At 36.8% G+C, this 19603-nt stretch overlaps 1 protein-coding gene across 2 annotated transcripts in view; it reads right to left on the bottom strand.

Moving 5' to 3' along the window:
- Positions 1-635: 635 nt before the first annotated feature.
- ZC3H6 (zinc finger CCCH-type containing 6) overlaps positions 636-19603 on the bottom strand; it is a 77241-nt gene continuing 58273 nt past the window's right edge. For both annotated transcript variants that reach the window (XM_070798161.1, XM_070798160.1), the window contains 7 exons: positions 18789-18905; positions 18081-18194; positions 13311-13418; positions 11981-12231; positions 11184-11674; positions 10629-10862; positions 636-7666 (listed from right to left, as the gene is read on the bottom strand). In XM_070798161.1, coding sequence (XP_070654262.1) covers positions 6192-7666; positions 10629-10862; positions 11184-11674; positions 11981-12231; positions 13311-13418; positions 18081-18194; positions 18789-18905 — 2790 coding nt within the window. In that variant the 3' untranslated portion in view covers positions 636-6191. The remainder of the gene's footprint in view (positions 7667-10628; positions 10863-11183; positions 11675-11980; positions 12232-13310; positions 13419-18080; positions 18195-18788; positions 18906-19603) is intronic.

A 19603-nucleotide genomic window follows, 5' to 3' on the forward strand; every position in this document is an offset into this window, starting at 1 on the left:
TGTACAGTTCTTCTGTGTATTCTTGCCACCTCTTCTTAATACCTTCTGCTTCTGTTAGGTCCATGCCGTTTCTGTCTTTTATTGTGCCCATATTTGCATGAAATGTTTCCTTGGTATCTCTAATTTTCTTGAAGAGATCGCTAGTCTTTCCCATTCTATTGCTTTCCTCTATTTCTTTGCGCTGATCACTGAGGAAGGCTTTCTTATCTCCCCGTGTTATTCTTTGGAACTCTGCATTCAAATGGGTATATCTTTCCTTTTCTCCTTCGCTTTTCGCTTCTCTTCTTTTCACAGCTATTTTGACCCTAAAGAGTTCTTTTTCTACTCTGAGCATTACACTTGCTAGCAATCTCTCAGATTCAGATCTTTTTAACAGAAAATTAATAAGCTAATGTAAGATACACTTCCTTACATAGAAAAGGACCTTAAATGCTGTTTATCTGTGTGATTAAGTAAAGTACAATCTCTGTGCACTAAGAATAAACTGAAGGATGGCTTACTGCTATGTTTTTTCAGGAAGGCCTAGAGGTTTTCCATCTACAAACTCTCATGAGGACATGGATCCCTGACAGTCCAGCTTTAACTACTGAATATTTATTAATATTAAAGCAAAGCAATGCACTGTGAGACAGATATTATTAGAAATATTTTTATTTAAAGTCAGACAATAGAAAGATGTCACAGAAGAAAACTACAGAAACTTGCAACAACAGAATGCAACTTGGAAAAGTTACTAGTAAATGAGAAGGGGGAAAAAAGATATTCCTGATGTTACCAAGGAATTCGTTAGTCCTGGTGTAGAATAATTTATCAGTTCAGCAAAGTATACCCTTTGCTGGTATCTTTTGAACAGACAATAGATTAATGATTTAGTTAATCTACTAAATTAATAGCTACTGAAATCCTCCAAAGCCAAACAGTCAAGAAAGCATTTCCCCAACATTTGAGATACATGGGGAATTGAAGTAATAACTGTAGGAAGTTTTTTTTTATTAAAAAACACTACTTCATACTGAATAGGTCTAATCTGGATTTCAGCTTACAGATGGTGCTTATAAAGCTCATAGAAAAAGGGTGACCAGAAATCTGGACATGGCACCACCCCTTACCAAACACACACTCCACCCTAGGACACAAGTGCATCAGTGCCCTCACCATGGGCAAGCACAGCAGCCTAGAAGTGACAAAAGTGAAATGACTGGGCACTGGGACCCTGGATCAACACTGAGCCCTTTCTGAATCCTTGGTGGGGGAGCAGTGGGTTTAAGATAAGAAACATAAAAAATTTTTTAAACTTTGGCAAGTAAGTATAGAAATGACTATTTCTCGATTGTCACTTTTAAAGGAAATATTCTACCTCAGGAAAAGACTTTCTCCTATCTTATTTGACTTCTCTCTCAAATATTTGGAGGGCAAATTCCTATAAAATAGAGGTGGACTAAAACCTCTTATCGGTAATAATTAATTATTTGCCACCTTCTCTATTTATTTTTTATTTTATTTTTTAACTTTACAATATTGTATTGGTTTTGCCATATATCAAAATGAATCCACCACAGGTATACATGTGTTCTCTATTTAAAAAGCATATAAAATGTAGAGTCTATCATTAATGACAAATCCCCAAGACCTTGCTTGTAATGGAAGTTTGGAAACGTAATTAATTTTTTAAAAACTGGGCCTCTATGTATTTAATTCCTTTACAATAATCTATATATCAGACTCCTGACAAAATAATACTACCTAATGCAAATTTCATCACTCCTCTCAACCTTAACACCCTCACAGAGGTGTTAAAATTAATAGAGTCCTGACTACCCTGGTGGCTCAGACAGTAAAGCGTCTGCCTACAATGCAGGAGACCTGGTTTCAATCCCTGGGTAGGGAAGATCCCCTGGAAAAGGAAATGGCAACCCACTCCAGTATTCTTGCCTGGAAAATCCCATGGACGGAGGAGCCTGGTAGGCTACAGTCCATGGGGTCGCAAAGAGTCGGACACGACTGAGCGACTTCACTTTCACTTTCACTAAGCCAAGGAACAAGGAGCTTGATAATTTACAAGGTTGATTTTTTTTCTAAAATGCTATAACTAGCTCTATAATAACCTTTTTCTCATAAATTCTAAGTTTAAAAAACAAGAGATTCAATGATAAACCAAGCTATAATATATTATTCCAAGAACTCACAGTCATTGGGACAAACAGATTTTCTTTATGCCCACAGTGATTTTCCCAACTGTAACAACTGACTGTTGTATTCCAAAGGGTAATGAAGCGTGTTTAAGGACAAAACACAAGACTCAAATTTATTCATGGTGTTAGAATAAAATGCTATTGGAAATTCACTAGGTTGGGCATATCTTCATAATTCTGGTTGAATTTTGAGGAGAATCGGAAGGGGAAAATTAGAGAAACAAAGTTTAAAATGAAAACATGAGACTTTCGTATGCAGTTCTTTCAAAGTACAGAAAGAATCCTTCATAGATCTATGGGAATAAATTATTGATCTAGTCAAACTTCCACAATGAAGTAGTAAAATCATCTTGTAAAGCTTGGAGGACTCTTAGAATCATGAATTATTGTAGAAACATGTTAACTCTTAAATAAAAGCTGCCTTAACCCTACGCTCACATTGTTTGGGTGGGTGGTGGGGAGAAGAGACAAGAAAAGAGAAGGCTGGTGCCCTATGTCTAATCAAAGAGGCATAATTAATGACCACACTCTTTCTAATACAATCCTGGAGTGGCTCTACCACATCTATTCTGACAGATGGAGGCACCTGCAAAATCTAAACTCAGATGGACGTTGGGAAGCAATCAAGAAGCACTTAACAAAACACCTACTGTGTGCACAGAACTAGGCTTGTTGCCGTGCGGAAACAGAAGAACAAGCAGACACATATGGGTTCAGCCTCCAAAAGCATAAATTTTAAGACATACTTTTCATTTCTTATTTTAAAATCAGAAATTCTAAATGTTATGTTGTCATTAACTTAAAGTCCTTTCTTAGGTCTGTATCCTTTTCAAGAAAGCCAGGTTAAATTTGGGTTTTGTTACAACTGGTAGGTCCTGCTGATAAATAACATACTCAGAAACATAACCCCAGCAGTACAGCAATTGGTAACTACTGACGCTGGTTCTGCAAATCACATGAAGTTCCTTGGGGGAGAAGGCATTACACAAACACGAAGTCATAAGACATTAGTGAAGAAACAACTTCAAACACTCAGACACTCTTCGGTTACATTTTGTCAAGGCTTACACTTCCTAAACTAAGCCTTATTTAAACTAAGCAAATTTACTAATGATTACTAAACTTTGAACATAATATTATCAAGTGCTCCCAAACCATTTCTGAAGAGATGATTATAACTCTTCATCCTAGAAATTCCCAGAAGGCCCAATACTGAAGGAGGCAGGGGCACTATCAGTAGACTGCTTGACTGCAGATCAGCCCTCCATGGTACAGCCTTTCACCCAGACAGCCTCTGCGAGGTGCAGTCCTCAGCCCAGAAGAGTGAACTCAGGGACAGCGTCTCTATCACAAGACTCTGTGCTGTGCAAATGGAAATACATTGACAAGCCCTAACCTCCAGGTCTCTGGGAATTTCCAAACTTCAAGATGCCATTAACCAAAGAAAAATGCACCTTTTTCCAACAAGTGATCACTAAGAAAGATCTCAATGTCGCATGCGTGCAGAAATACATATTAAGAGGTGGGAGTAAATATCCTCATTGTTTCTAAAAGCCAACAGCCCCCCACTGACTGAGGTGGCCACTTCACCCACACCACACATGCTACGATTGAAGCAAACACGTGAGTCACAGAACACGAAGTCATAACACGTAAGTGAGGAAAACACAACACAGACCATCACAGGATTTTCACCTTCTGTCAACATCCAACCTGTCTAAAGTGAACATGGATGTCAGACCCTGAATAGACACTGCAAGCCCATAGAGCTCTAAAGTAGAAAAAGTCCTGTGACTTACTGATACACAAAATGTTCAAGGAAATTACTAACTTGATGGGTTAATACTCCCTGAAACAACTTCTCAGGCAATTCTACTGTGTCTTACTATCATCTGAAACTTCACAGAATTGATGAACCACACAAACCGCATTATATTATTTTTGAATCTGTACAACTTAATGCAAACCCAGTGGGAATGTAATGATTATGTGTATGAAAGTCATAAATCAATTTTATATTTACAAATACTTTAAAATAATAATTCATTCACTCCTTACATCAAATCTGTGAAGTCATAATCATACCCATTTCACAGATAACAAACTAGACGCTGAGATAAAACACCTATAAATCAGTTCAGAAAAAGCATATGAATTCCCTGTCATAAACCTCTAACCCTCATAAGTTCTTTCCTCCCTCTCTCTCTTCTAATTAATTCAGCAAGTAGCTTATATGAACATTCATAAAGGATTTTTTTACTAATCAATTATCCTTCGACTTGCTTCCAAAGGACAGCAAGTCAGAAAATACTTTCTATAATAGCTGTAAATTTCATTTTTTAACTATAAAATGTTATCCAGAATCATTTTAGGCAACAACGTAACCAAAGTAAAAATAGTAGGAACTCACATTCCCTTGAACAACTGTCCTTCCACTTAGAACACAATGAACTTCTGAGGTAGACAGGCATTGTTCTTGTTCACTTAACTGCAACCTCATTTCAGCATGGAATCAGAGCAAAAAAAGCAAAAAGTGAAGACGGGAATAGGAAAGATATACATTAGTATTAAGCCATGTGCTGAGCCTTAGGTTCCCACACAAAAATTTGGCTGTATATTTTAAAAATCACTTCTCAAGAGCTGATTTCCTCTACTTCCATTACCTTTTACAATGAAATGCTCCTTTTAAATTACTTACTGGAGTTGTTACTAGCAAACACTGTCCAATACCTCTAGTTGAAGATATTAATATATACACTTAGCCTGAGACTTAAGTGTAATTCTTAGTTTTAGTTATAAATAATATATGTATAAAGTAAGTAGGGTTGCCATTATTTATATACTGCAATAAATATACAAGAATGAATACAAATTATTTTTCATAAAAGTACAATCTCGAATCCACTGAGGTGGTTTCCAAACTATGAGGACATTAAATACATTAAAACACCAAGCAGTCTCCTCTGTTATAGAATGCCAGCCAGGTAAGATCCGAAAGAGAGTCTTTATTGATAGCCATATACAGTTGACTATACCATCTCTGTGTTTTCTCGCTATTTAAGAAAAAATATAGAACCTGCACACTTAAAACATTATCAGTGCAATAAATCACTACAGACACATTGGATCTTTGAAAATTTTGTTTAAAACTGCCAAAGTCATGATGAATACAATTATTGCAGCTACACAATTTGAAAAAGTAATATAAATTATGCTGCTAAAGACAAAGACATCAAAATGCATAAACATCATAACATTAACAGCAATAACTCATAACTATTATTATGAAAAATTAAATTTAAAAAGTTATGTTAGAGAATTTGGAAATTTTTTACTTTAGCAAAACATTCTATTTATATATCTCCAACTTCTATGATACAGTATACCATAAAATACATTTAAAAGATATGACATTCAAATGCTTCATTTACACAAATAATATTGCCAGTAATAATAAAAGTGATGCCCTTAAACATGAACTGCTCTGCTAATATTAGATTAAAAAAATGTTTTCTTTACTTCACTTTACATTTTAGCTAGCAGTTAGCATTACATATTAGTCAGTTCTGTGTTGACAAATTTGAGAGGATCCTAGTCAAAATACTGTTTCTGAAAAGTAATGTACATTATATTGCTTGAAACTAACAACCATATAAAAGTGGTGATCATTTATCTAAACACTGATTATGAAAGACAAGTGGCATATATTCAGGCAAAGTGTTGAGTTCATGATGGTTTATTTACAATAAAAGTACTTTTACTGAAACTAACATGATATATAGGTTTCTATGTCAATGACTACAGTCTCTTAAAATTATAAAAATACTATATAAAATACCACAGGCTTTGGAGGATATAACTTCGTGTGGTTCTGATACTAGCAGCTGAAAAGTGTTTATAATTTAAAAATAAATAAACTATAGAGGTAAAACAGTTACAAAACAGCAGGGGACTGCCAACAGTCAGGAGAGAGAAAAGAACTGCTTGTTTATACAACAGCTAACAAAATGGTGAAGCTGTTGGGTCAAAAGTTTTAAAAACCTCCTTCAGAGATTTGTCATCTGTTTCTTTGCTGGGATCATCACCGGGGGTGGGGCTCACCTGTCCCAGATGTTTTGACTGCCTGGGATCGCTGTACTGGGGTCTGATTAAGCCTGTTAATGCCTGGATTGGAAGGCTGTGCACTGCTGGGACTTGAACGGTACCGGAACTCCGGCGAACATCCGTCTGTGGGTCAGCTGGGCGGTCAACAGGGACGTCCACATTTGGAGCCATTTTCTGTGGTAGGATTGATTCTCCAGGAGGAGGCTCATTTTTGTCGCTACATTTTAAACTCCTGCTTTTTTTCTGGTTCTCTACATTTTCTGCTGCTAGCTCTGATGTAGAGGATGAACCTTGCTCCCTGGGGTCATACAAACTAATACCGCTAAGGACTGAACCCGGAGTTCCCAGGGGAAGGCCAGTTGAAGATGAGAGTTTGGGGGCATATGGAGGTAAAGCCCCAGGACCAGAACTGCTAGGTACTGCCCCTGAGGGCTGTGATGACCCCAGGTTTGACCTGGTCCCTAAAGGAGGGGCAGTCTTAGACATATGGGGGTCCTTCATAACTGCTTGATGAGGCTCTGTATTGTGCAGTCTGTGAAGTCTAGGATCAAAATTTTTTTGCAGCCTAGGATCTCCTAATTTACTTCCTGAACTATGTGAGTCTCCAAATTGGTCTGGGTAGCCTTCTCTGTTTGCTGTGTTCATTTTGGCTTTGGCTACTAGTTTTCTATCAGTGGGCACGGTGTCTTGACGAAGATCACTTTTTGTATTCCACAACCTACTGAGCCTCTGGTCAGCTATAAGAGGGGGCAGAGGTAAATTGATTGAAGAGACTGGATCAGGTTTAGGTAAAGGAACTGGTAGTAAGTCTTCTGGAGCCCACACGATGTGTTTGGCAAAGTTGGGTTTGGTTAGGGTAATATCCATTTTAATGTGACTAAACTGTCTCAGTTGTGACCTTGGGTCCTGCAGCATCACACCAGGGGAAGAATCCAGAGGTATTAAGAAAGCCTTTTCTCTCAGTTCTCTTTCTGTATCTTCATCATCATCATCTCCTCTTTTGTGTCTGATGTTAGGGCCAGTGTTGCCATGGTGTGAATCAAACTTGGCTCCACCAGCAGAAGAACTGCCATGACCGCTTCCATTCCCTCTTAATTTCCTGGGATCCCATGCAAGTCTGAGATCCAGTGGGGCAGACTCAGAAGATTTTCTAATGTCTTGCCTTGAGATAGTCCTGAGTCTAGGGTCGACGACTTGGTTTCCTTTATTCTTCTCTCTAGCAAGTCTTGGGTCAGTAGGAGTGCCAAGCTCTGTGGAAGGCTGCTGCTGACTCCTCAAAGTCTCTGTTTGTTTCTGTAACGTTCTCAGTATTGACTTGACGCTGCTCCCTTCTTCCTCTTCACTACTGGAGTACCAGTTAACAGTTTCATCTAAATGCAGACAAAAACTATTGTAAAGAGTGAAGCATTCATATTTGGCTTTAATTAAGATTAAAAAACACATAGACTATTTCTGAAATAAGGGTAGTCTAACTTCAAGACAATGCATCATAGAAATGACAGTTTCAACACCGGAACAAGATAAGATGTGATATAACAACTAACAATTCAGTCACTGCACTCGATAAAGAAAGAAGTGTGGCATCAGAACATGTAAAATGTCCTTCCAGTCAGAGAAAACTCTGGACCTTTCATTCCAGCTGGCCAAAGGGAACTCAGAAAGGTGTGGGAAGACAGGGGTGAGGGAGAAGGGAAAACACTCTAAAAGAGAAATACCAAAATGTGTTGCTGCTGCTGCTGCTGCTTAGTCGCTTCAGTCATGTCCGACTCTGTGCAACCCCATAGACGGCAGCCCACCAGGCTCCCCGGTCCCTGGGATTCTCCAGGCAAGAACACTGGAGTGGGTTGCCATTTCCTTCTCCAATGCAGGAAAGTGAAAAGTGAAAGTGAAGACGCTCAGTCGTATCTGACTCTTAGCGACCCCATGGACTGCAGCCTACCAGGCTCCTCCGTCCATGGGATTTTCCAGGCAAGAGTACTGGAGTGGGGTGCCATTGCCTTCTCCAGATAATGGCTCTCTTTAATTCAAAGTGAAAGTGAAAGTGAAGTCGCTCAGTCGTGTCCGACTCTTTGCGACCCCATGGACTGTAGCCTACCAGGCTCCTCCATCCATGGAATTTTCCAGGCAAGAATACTGGAGTGGGTTGCCATTTCCTTCTCCAGGGGATCTTCCCAACCCAGGGATCAAACCCGGGTCTCCTGCATTGCAGGCAGACGCCTTACCATCTGAGCCACCAGGGAAGCCCTCTTTAGTTCAAGCAACCCCTTAAATTTCATACCTCTGGATTTATCAGATAACAAGGGAGAGCTATTTAAAAAAAAAAAAAAAAAACCTGGAAAGAAAACAAAACACTAACAATGATGGTTAGGAAAGCAAAGGGAACTGAGCATATATGGGCCCCAGGCTTTTCTCTCATATATTTTTAAATGTTTGACCTTGTGAATATATTACTCAAACACTAAATTAAAAGCAAAAAATGCAACTAACACCATAACATTTACATACTTTAACTTTATAAGAACTTTGGGCCTTACTCTTAAAGCCTATGTAACTTCAGCATAAGCCATAATGTTAAGAAGCTTAACCATCAGAGGTCTTCCCTCTAGTAGAAAAGGAAATAAAAACTGATGCCTCAGGAGGGTGGGTCTCCTTCCTCTCCATTAAAACATACATAGATTATCTCTGAATTAGCCATGTACATATATATATGTACACACACACACACCCTTATGTGTATCATAGAACATCTTGAATCAATAGAGTAGCACATATATTCTCACTTTTATCTCACTGCTCACCAATGCATTTCTGTCATATGGAAATTTAGCATTACACAGTTAGTTTGAACAGAAGAATGCTACAGAACAAGCACTCATTTAGGGGAGGATGTGCCTTTAAAATAGTATACACTATATCACAATGGCAAAAACTTTAATTCATACCTCAGTGTCTGAAAAAAACTACTTCTAGACACTGGATCTCTCTTTTTTTTCTCTGACCTCCAGGAAGTCTAGAGCTAAACCTGTGGTTCACTTTCAACTGTTGTTATTTAAAATAACTGTAGTTATTTTAAACATTTCTGTGTAGGAGTTTCACTCCTCATAGAATTTAGTACTTAATCCAAATCCGATCCAAATAGGTAAGATGCTATTTAATTTTCACTTTCATATAAACATATTTTATAAACAGTCTTAAATTCTTTTTGGAATAAGAATGAAGATGGAACAGAAAGAAAGTAGAACAGCAGAGAAGTCAGTGGAAAGCAGGTATTAGAAAATGATTAAAAGGTTCCTATCAGCTTTTTATCAAAGGACAAATAAATTCACAAAGGCAATAAAATTTGCAAGAATGAACACAAACACAAAAAAATCTGTTTAAGATCTTTTCTGATTCCGAGAAAACAAGCCTTATAAAACATTACCAATTTTATAGTATTATATATAAAATGTTATGTCATTTAGAAAAGTTTTAATTTTTTTCTTTATGAAAATATAAGACTTTGTTACACTTTAAAGAAAGATTCACATTAAAATGATTATTTCTTAAAATTAGCACCTAAAGGAGTAAATATAAATTATACAGGAAATTAACTTATTAGAAATTCCTCATTTCCCTGTCATGGTAAATAAATGAAGGTTTAATACTATGTTTCCAAATGTAACAATGTTTATATAACTTGTGACTACTAGCGTTATCCAGTTTTACATAGTCATTCATAGATTTCATGTTTTGCTCATCTTTGGCCATGCCTCACAGCATGTGAACTTCCCTGATCCCTGCAGCAGAAGCATAGATTCTTAACCACTGGAACGAGGGAAGCCCTTAATTTCATGTTTAAGAGTGGCCAAACATATCAATTTTTTAACTCATAATAACAACTGGTTGATTTCAAGTTTTCTCCCCTTAACTGAATTAACTAATTGCTGTAGACTTATCAGTATCAAAAATACTAAGGGAAACTTAAAATATAATATTTTATATTAAAAATAATATCCTTTAATAGTATAGCAGAACCTGAAGGAAACAGCCTCTGCCCATAAAAATCTAATCACCAAATAATTTTGAACTTGAGTTACAAGTTAAAATTCTTAAACTCAAGGCTATCTTGTTTCTGTTCTATTTCTCTTCAAAAGCAAAGCTTAATAACAAGTGTGCTTCCAAGGCCTCACACTCCAGTCTGATTTATTGCTTCAAATCAAACCTATTGCAATTAATTACTAATGCATCAATGGCACTGGAAATGACAATCAATCCCAAGAAGACAGTAGCGGTAGCTGGAAATAGAATATGTAGATCCAAATAGATATGACACTATCGTGACACCTGACGCACCTTCTTCCTTGCTCGGTGCCCTCTGAGGCTGGGTGCTGCTTGGCTCTTCATCTTCTTGGTATTTCTGAGTAAGTCTGACAAAAAGAGCTCTCTGGACAGCAGGGAGGAGACCCAGCGCAGGCAGGGCACCATGGCCTGCCACCTTACTGCTGCTGTCAGACCCACTTCCGCGGTTAGGTGAGTCTGGAACAACTGGAGCCTGGTGCTGGGCAAAGTCACCGTGCCACACCCCGTCTATATACACAGCACAAAAAGACACAAGACACTGATTGAGTGCAAAACTCCAGGAGGCAAATACTGCTGAGCCTTGTAAGAAACTGAGTTACAACAATATCACATTTGATTATCAGATTATCATGTAACAGTAAGCACTGTTTAAAGTTATCTCAAGGTCTACTGTTACAAATATTTGGTTAAATTGAAAACACATTTTAATATTTCAATTTCATCATATTCTCCTTTATTTAAAACACACATGCCTTTCTTGTTGCTAAAGAAACATAGGACTCCAGATATTTTAAGTTAGAAATGAATTATTTAGAAAGGTAAACTTACCACCAGAGTGACTGGGTGGCTGAAAATTATGGACAGCATGCTGTGAATAGTAATGATCATAAAACTCAGCGGGATTTTGTAAGGACTCATAGCTGGTACTGAGTTGCCTTTCACCAGGTGGGTGCGATGAGGCTGGAGAGCAGTGATTCTCTCTAGGTACTTTCATCACGTGTTCTGGAAAGCCCGGGCAGTGGTAAGCACCACTCATATTTGGTGGTGTCAAAGGCGTATCCGGTTGACCAAGTACTCCGGCTTGACCGTGAGGGCCCACAGTTCCTGGGGGGCCAGGCAGCAAAGGTGGGCTCTGTGGCACTGGTAGGCCAGGACAGTGTCCGGGGGAGCCTGGGTGGATCACAGGACTGTTGTGTCCCTGAGACATGTTAGGGCCAGGACCTGGACTGGACCCAGAACTATAGACATGTTGAGGATGTGGGCTGCTTTCCTGAAATTGTGGTCCTGGTGGTGAGGCACTGTTATAAAATGCTGGTGGCCTGTGGACAAAAGAATATTTCTTAGTTCAAAGAAAAGAGGCAAATAAGAGCATTACATCTCTAAATGGATATTGGACCTTTGCTGACAAAGGTCTGCCTAGTCAAGGCTATGGTTTTTCCAGTGGTCATGTATGGATGTGAGAGTTGGACCATAAAGCAAGCTGAGTGCTGAAGAACTGATTTTGTCGAACTGTGGTGTTGGAGAAGACTCTTGAGAGTCCCTTGAACAGCAAGGAGATCAAACCAATCAATCCTAAAGGCGATCAACCCTGAATATTCATTGGAAGGAATGCAAATTTAACTTACTTCTTTCCAATTTTATGTGCTAAATCCACAGTAGGTTTTACAACTATTTCAAAAAGAGATGGAATTTTCTTGAAATCATCAGAGAGATCTGTCTGAAAACCATCTTCAGGATCAGAAAAGGGAAAATGCTCCAGTGGGGTTGGCAGAAGTCCAACTCCTGGAGGTGGTTTGGGAAGAGGAGTTATGCCATGCTTTCTAAGTTCTTCTAATTCTCTTTCGTCTTCATTTGCAGCTTCTTCAGTATTCAACACCTAAAGATAATTGGCCAAGATTTACTATTTCCAAACAAGCTTTCTTCCTCACATTTAAAACTGAGAAGACTTGAATAAACTAGTTTTGTTAACAGAAAAATATAGTATTAAAGTTGAAATAGATCGGAGATAGTGAACTACTTTTTTATAAAGAATATGAGGTTCAAAGAGGTAAAGGATAGTTCTCAAAGTAAATTAGCTTTTTTAGAGATCACATTTTGTGGTTACCAAAAGCAGAGGAACTGGATGAAGGCACTAAAAAGGTACAAACTTCGAGTTATAAGGTAAGTAAGTACTAGGGATGTGAGGCACAACACGGTGAGTATAATTAACAGCGCTGGACCGTTACACACGAAATCTGTTGAGGGTGTTAAGTCCTAACACCCTTCTCAACACGGAAAAAAATCTTTTCTGTTTCTTTAATTTCATATTTCTTTGAGATAATGGATGTTTGCTAAGCTTGCAATAATTTCATGATGTATGTAAGTTGAATCATTATGTTGAACACCTTAAATTTATACAGTGTTGTATACCAATTATATCTAAATAAAATTGGAAAGTAAATGACATTTGAACAAGAGCTCAACCAAGAAAAATAAAATTTATGATGGACTGGTTGAAAAAATTTGTGATGGACTGTTTTTTAATGGCAGAACAATGATTAGAACAAAAGTTTTTTTTTTTTTAAGGTTAAGGCAATTATATTATTTGCTATCATTAATAAGTAAAGAACTGTAATAGTTGCCACTAACTGAGCTTTTACTCTTTACTAGGAGTGGTACAAAGTGTTTCATGTACATCACAATTGAATCTTATAAGAACAAAATATTCTTAATTCTTAGTCCAATATTCCTGCTTTTCTAACACACTACATTAACAAAATAAAACATAAAATAATAAGTCCTTGCTTTCTCAGCAAGAAAGTGAAGTTGCTCAGTCGTGTCTGACTCTGTGCGACCCCATGGATTGTACCCTGCCAGACTCCTCTGTCCATGGGATTCTCCAGGCATAAAATATGACTTATAAAACATGATTAAAGTCTAATGAATCTGTAATCAAGGTGCAAAAATATTACTCACTTTGTCCAAAAGTTTCTTTGTTTCTTTAGTCAGATCATCATGTGAAAATTTACAGTTGTCTCCTTGGTAACATTTTGCTCCACTATGATAAAACTTACATGGAAATTCATGTAAATAAAAATATTAAGGAACAGACCAAGTAAAATCAAACTCTCATATTTTAAAACAAAAAATACAACTGTGAAATCAATATAACTTTATTACCATATATTGTACTAAATTTTCAAGTCACAGATTATTTAATTTTTAATTTTAAGATTAAATATTTTAAGTATGCTGTCGCAGAACATTCAGAAATTTTAAGTCTCTTCTACTCTATTAGAACTAGAAAACAATTTTTTAAGAGCTTAATTTTTTTGTTTTAAAAAACTTGACTGTACAAACTGTATTATTTTTTCTGTCAGTGATAGATATATATGTCTTCTATAATAGTAGAGTTAGTAATGTGGGTAATTAACACAGACTTCCTTAAAAAGAGCTCTGGATCAAGATTTACAAATCATCTCCCAAATTACCATTGTAAATAAATTATGTCTAAAATTTAGTGCAAATTCTAGCTGTTTTCACCACTCATCAAGAGAGTCATGTTAGGGTTTCAATAGTTTGTTGAGAGTACCATGCTAGGAAAATGTTACATATAAATAGAGCTTGGATAGTTAGCTAACTCCACTAGTACTTCCTCTAAAATGTCACTCATTTACTTACACTCATGTTTCGCTGCACTCGGCCTTTACTGCCGTGTGCAGGCTCTCTCTAGCTGTGACTGGGGGCTGCCCTCTAGCTGTGGGGCACCGGCTTCCCACTGCGCTGGCTTCTCCTGTTGCTGAGCACGGGCTCTAGGGTGTGCAGGCTTAGGCAGTAGCAAAGCACGGGGCGCAGTGGTTTTGGCATGCTGGCTTAGCTGCCCCGCAGCATGTGGACTCTTCCTGGACCAGGGATTGAACCTGTGTCCCCTGCCTTGGCTGGTGGATTCTTTTTTGTTAGTTACACCAATTTTATTTTTTTAATTGGAGGATAATTGGTTTACAGAATTGTGTTAGTTTCTGCCGTACATGAACATGAATCAGCCATAGGTATACATTATGTCCGCTCCCTCTTGAACCTCTCTCCCACCTCCCTCCCCATCCCACCCCTCTTGGTTGTCACAGAGCACCAGGTTTGAGCTCCCTGTGTCACACAGCAAATTCCCCCAGCTATCTATTTTACATATCATAATGTATATGTTTCTGCGTTACTCTTTCAATCTGTCCCTCCCTCTCCTTCCCCTGCTGTGTTTACAAGTCTGTTCTCCGTGTCTGTGTCTCCATCGCCTGTAAATAGGTTCATCGGTACCATCTTTCTAGATTCCACGTATATTTGTTTTTCTCTTTCTGATTTACTTTACTCTGTATTCACCCACCTCATTAGAACTGACTCAAATGAGTTCCTTTTCATGGCTGAGTAATCTCCACTGTGTATAAGTAACACAACTTCTTTATCCATTCATCTGTCAGTGGATATCTAGGTTGCCTTCATGCCCTAGCTATTGTAAGTAGAGCTGCAATGGACACTGAGGTTTCTTCAATAACCATTTTTTAAAAATTGAAGTATAGTTAATTTACAATGTCGTGTAAGTTTCAGGTATACAGCAAAGTGATTCAGTTATACATATGTATATATATATATATATCTCTACTCTCTTTCAAGAAAACAATTTTTTAAGTAAAAATGGCTATAGCTATTTATAATGGCTATGGTATAATTTAATTATGTAAACTCTGTTACTTTCCACAATAAAACAAAATACTGAACAAATAAATTTTCAGCAAATGTTTATATCTATGAAGAAAATAAAGGGGTCTGATATGTAATGTTAAAGTTAAATATCCAAACAATCAAAACCACAGGCTAATCTTAACATTTTGGAGACAAAGATCTAAAGAAAATATTAAATCTAGAAGTATAGGGAAAAATATACCATTTCAGCTGGTATATGTTCTGGGAATTTCTGAGTAGTTTCTGGAAATTTATTACTGAAATCATCACAATGATAAGGTCAAGAAAGAAAAATCATGTGATTATCTTAGCAGATACAAAAGACAACTGATAAAATTCAAGTTTTTTTAATATTAAAACCTCTTAGTAAAATAAGGATATATATTAGATGTTGTTGTTTAGTCTCTAAGTCATGTTTGACTCTTTGCAACCCCATGGACTGTAGCCTGCTAGACTCCTCTGTCCATGGAATTTCCCAGGCAAGAATACTGGAGTGGGTTGCCATTTCCTTCCCCAGGAGATCTTCCTGACCCAGGGATCAAACCCGAATCTCCTGCTTGGCAGGCATATTCTTTACTACTGAGACACCTAGGAAGCCGAAGGATTTACATACTTAACTCTATTTTTTAAAAAATCAATCTTAAAATTGTAGCCACAAGCCAAAGCAAAAGGGCATTACCTTTGAAACATGTTTTATGCTTCACAATACCTAGTATTTAACATTTTTTGGAAGTGTAGCCAATACTATTAAAATTGTCATGCCACAGATGGCATGACTATGGAGAAAAATATAAGAATACATGGAAAGATTTCAGAAACAGTTCAATAAGGTGTCTGGTTTCTAAAGAAATACATCAAATCTTAAAAAATAAATTGTTTGAATAAGACAAATTTATTATAACATTTTGATACAAAAGGAGTATTTGCCCTTAGTAAGTATCAAACATACTATTACAGAGCAGAATGGTCAGATAGCACCAGGTATAATGGTATAGTAGAGAAACAGAACTATGTTCGCTGAAAACTTAGAATATGGGCAGGTGACCTTTTAAATCTGTGAAGAGGAGACAATGAACTAACCATTTGGGAAATAATAAGGTCTTTACCGAAGGAAATGTTTCATATATATATATATATATAAATTATTTTTAACTGAAGGATAACTGCTTTACAAATTGGTTTTCATACATCAACACGAATCATATATATATATATGGACCATATACAGTGAAATGCCACATGGGTAGAGGCAGGAATACAATTTAAATGTATCAGAAGTAGGGAAGAATATACAGGGTAGTGCTTATCATTAGGTGGTAAGATTTGACAATACTTGAATTTCATAATTTCCAATAATGATAATTTATTACTTATGAACGCAACTAAATAATAATTCACAGAATAAATATGTTGCCAACTCCTTCAGAAAGCACAGCCTCTTGAAATACTTATAAATATTATTTAAAGTATGTTTATTTCAGATTTTTTTTTCCAAAGGGAAGTTATTTCATTTCCCTAAAGAAAAAAACTCAGTTGACCTTCTGAAGTGCAAAGGCTGAAGAGATCTGGTTTACATAATGTGTTATTTTAAATTTAAAACCAAACTAGGTCTAACACCATACACAAAAATAAACTCAAAATGGATTAAAGATCTAAATGTAAGACCAGAAACTATAAAACTCCTAGAGGAGAACATAGGTAAAACACTCTCCGACATATATCACAGCAGGATCCTCTATGACCCACCTCCCAGTATATTGGAAATAAAAGCAAAAATAAACAAATGGGACCTAATTAAACTTAAAAGCTTCTGCACAAGAAAGGAAACTATAAGCAAGGTGAAAAGACAGCCTTCAGAATGGAAGAAAATAATAGCAAATGAAGCAACTGACAAACAACTAATCTCAAAAATATACAAGCAACTCCTACAGCTCAATTTCAGAAAAATAAATGACTCAATCAAAAAATGGGTCAAAGAACTAAATAGACATTTCTCCAAAGAAGACATACAGATAGCTAACAAACACATGAAAAGATGCTCAACATCACTCATTATCAGAGAAATGCAAATCAAAACCACTATGAGGTACCCTTTCATGCCAGTCAGAATGGCTATGATCCAAAGTCTACAAGCAATAAATGCTGGAGAGACTGTGGAGAAAAGGGAACCCTCTTACACTGTTGGTAGGAATGCAAACTAGTACAGCCACTATGGAGAATGGTGTGGAGATTCCTTAAAAAAATGGAAATAGAACTGCCTTATGACCCAGCAATTCCACTGCTGGGCATACACACTGAGGAAACCAGAATTGAAAGAGACACGTGTACCCCAATGTTCATCGCAGCACTGTTTATAACAGCCAGGACATGGAAGCAACCTAGATGTCCATCGGCAGATGAATGGATAAGAAAGCTGTGGTACATATACACAATGGAGTATTACTCAGCCATTAAAAAGAATACATTTGAATCAGTTCTAATGAGGTGGATGAAACTGGAGCCTATTATACAGAGTGAAGTAAGCCAGAAAGAAAAACACCAATACAGTATACTAACGCATATATATGGAATTTAGAAAGATGGTAACAATAACCCTGTATACAAGACAGCAAGAGACACAGATGTATAGAACAGCCTTTTGGACTCTGTGGGAGAGGGAGAGGTGGGATGATTTGGGAGAATGGCATTGAAACATGTATAATATCATATATGAAATGAGTCGCCAGTCCAGGTTCGATGCACGATACTGGATGCTTGGGGCTGGTGCACTGGGATGACCCAGAGGGATGGTACGGGGAGGGAGGAGGGAGGAGGGTTCAGGATGGGGAACACATGTATACCTGTGGCAGATTCATGTTGATATATGGCAAAACCAATACAATATTGTAAAGTTAAAAAATAAAATAAATAAATAAATAAAACCAAACTAGGCTTTCCAGATTGTACTTAAGATTTTTAAAGCCTCAATGACACTAGAAAACTGCAATATTTTGGTTAACATTTTTAATAAAGGATATTATGCATATAAATGCAGTTCTCTCCTTTGGTACAATATCCTTGTAAATAAAATTTGCAGATCTCTTTCCTCTTCTCCAACTCTGCATCATGATCAAATTTACATTGATCTCCCTGTTCACAAAAAAAGAGAAAAAAAAAGAAACCATTGAGTTGAATTTTCTCTGTGGTGTTTCATGGTAGAACCATGGTCATATCTCCAATCTTTAAATAATGAGCTCAGTAATTCAAACAATCCCTTAGAATTCTTGCCCAGGATAGTGGAAGTGGCTTTGGGCGGAGAGGCAGAACAGTGAACATGACCTCAGAGGACACTGCTTGGCTCCAGCACTCACCATGTCTGGCTGAGCTACCCTGGGGACTCATTTAACCTCTTGGTTTGACCATGATTAAAATGAGAATAATAACAGTAACTGAACTTTACTGCATCATTGTAAACATGAAAACATTTAATATTAGTAAGCCAATTTGAGCAGTACGTGCCACATAGCATCATGTGTCAGTAAAATAAAATCTGATTTCAACAAGCTATATTATTGTCCCAGAATATAATTATATGAATTATACAGTATTCAATACAAGATCCATTTTGAAGAACTAGTTTTATTCCAACTATATGAGAAAACACTCACTACCCCCTAAAATGACCTTAAGTTTTAAAGATTGTTTCAGAAGTTAAAGTGATTTATGATACCCCTATAAATTTACCTTAATACATCTCCCTTCCAGAAAGTATTTGCAGATTTGTTTTCCTTTATGTTCCACTGTATGTTGATTAATAAATTCCTGAGTCATAATCTTCCATTTTTTCCCTGGTTTACTATACTGCAAGAAAAAAATTTACTTAAATAAAACATATGAAGTATTTAAAAAGACATTAAAATTCATACTGAAATGGATCTAGAAAGCAGTACACACTGATCATTAAAAGTGGTGAACACTGAACATTATGATGCTATTTATTTATCTGGAGAGAGGCGATGCATGAAAGCATGCTTTTGGAAAACTGCTTACTGGTACTGGTAGTTGCAAACAACCCTGTCTCTAATTTAATGAAGACATCTAACTACATTTTTCAAAATAAAATTGTGAGAACTTTAAACTTAATAATAATACTCAGTTTTGGCAAAGACACAATAAAATATGCACTTTCATGTATAGTTGGTTGAAAACTTAAAATACCGATATTGTTTGACACAAAATTTGTACTTTTCAGCATGAAATTCTGAAGGAATTACCAGGAAGGCACATGAAGATTTATCCACAAAAATAACCATTGCAGAATTATTTACAAGTAAAACAAACAAAAGCAGGAAATACTCTACACATCTAAAACTAGAACACAAATAAAACACATTATGGTACATTTAGAATATTATAAAGTCATTTAAAAAATCATGAGATGGAAAGACAATCTGGGGACACAAAATGTTCACAATACCTTACCAAGTGAAAAAGTGATCCGAGTTTATAATAATAAAGACAAAGAAAAAAACAACTAAAAGAATATACCCCTACCTTTA

Source organism: Bos indicus, chromosome 11 (assembly GCF_029378745.1).
Source record: "Bos indicus isolate NIAB-ARS_2022 breed Sahiwal x Tharparkar chromosome 11, NIAB-ARS_B.indTharparkar_mat_pri_1.0, whole genome shotgun sequence".
Classification (NCBI taxonomy): Eukaryota; Metazoa; Chordata; class Mammalia; order Artiodactyla; family Bovidae; genus Bos; species Bos indicus.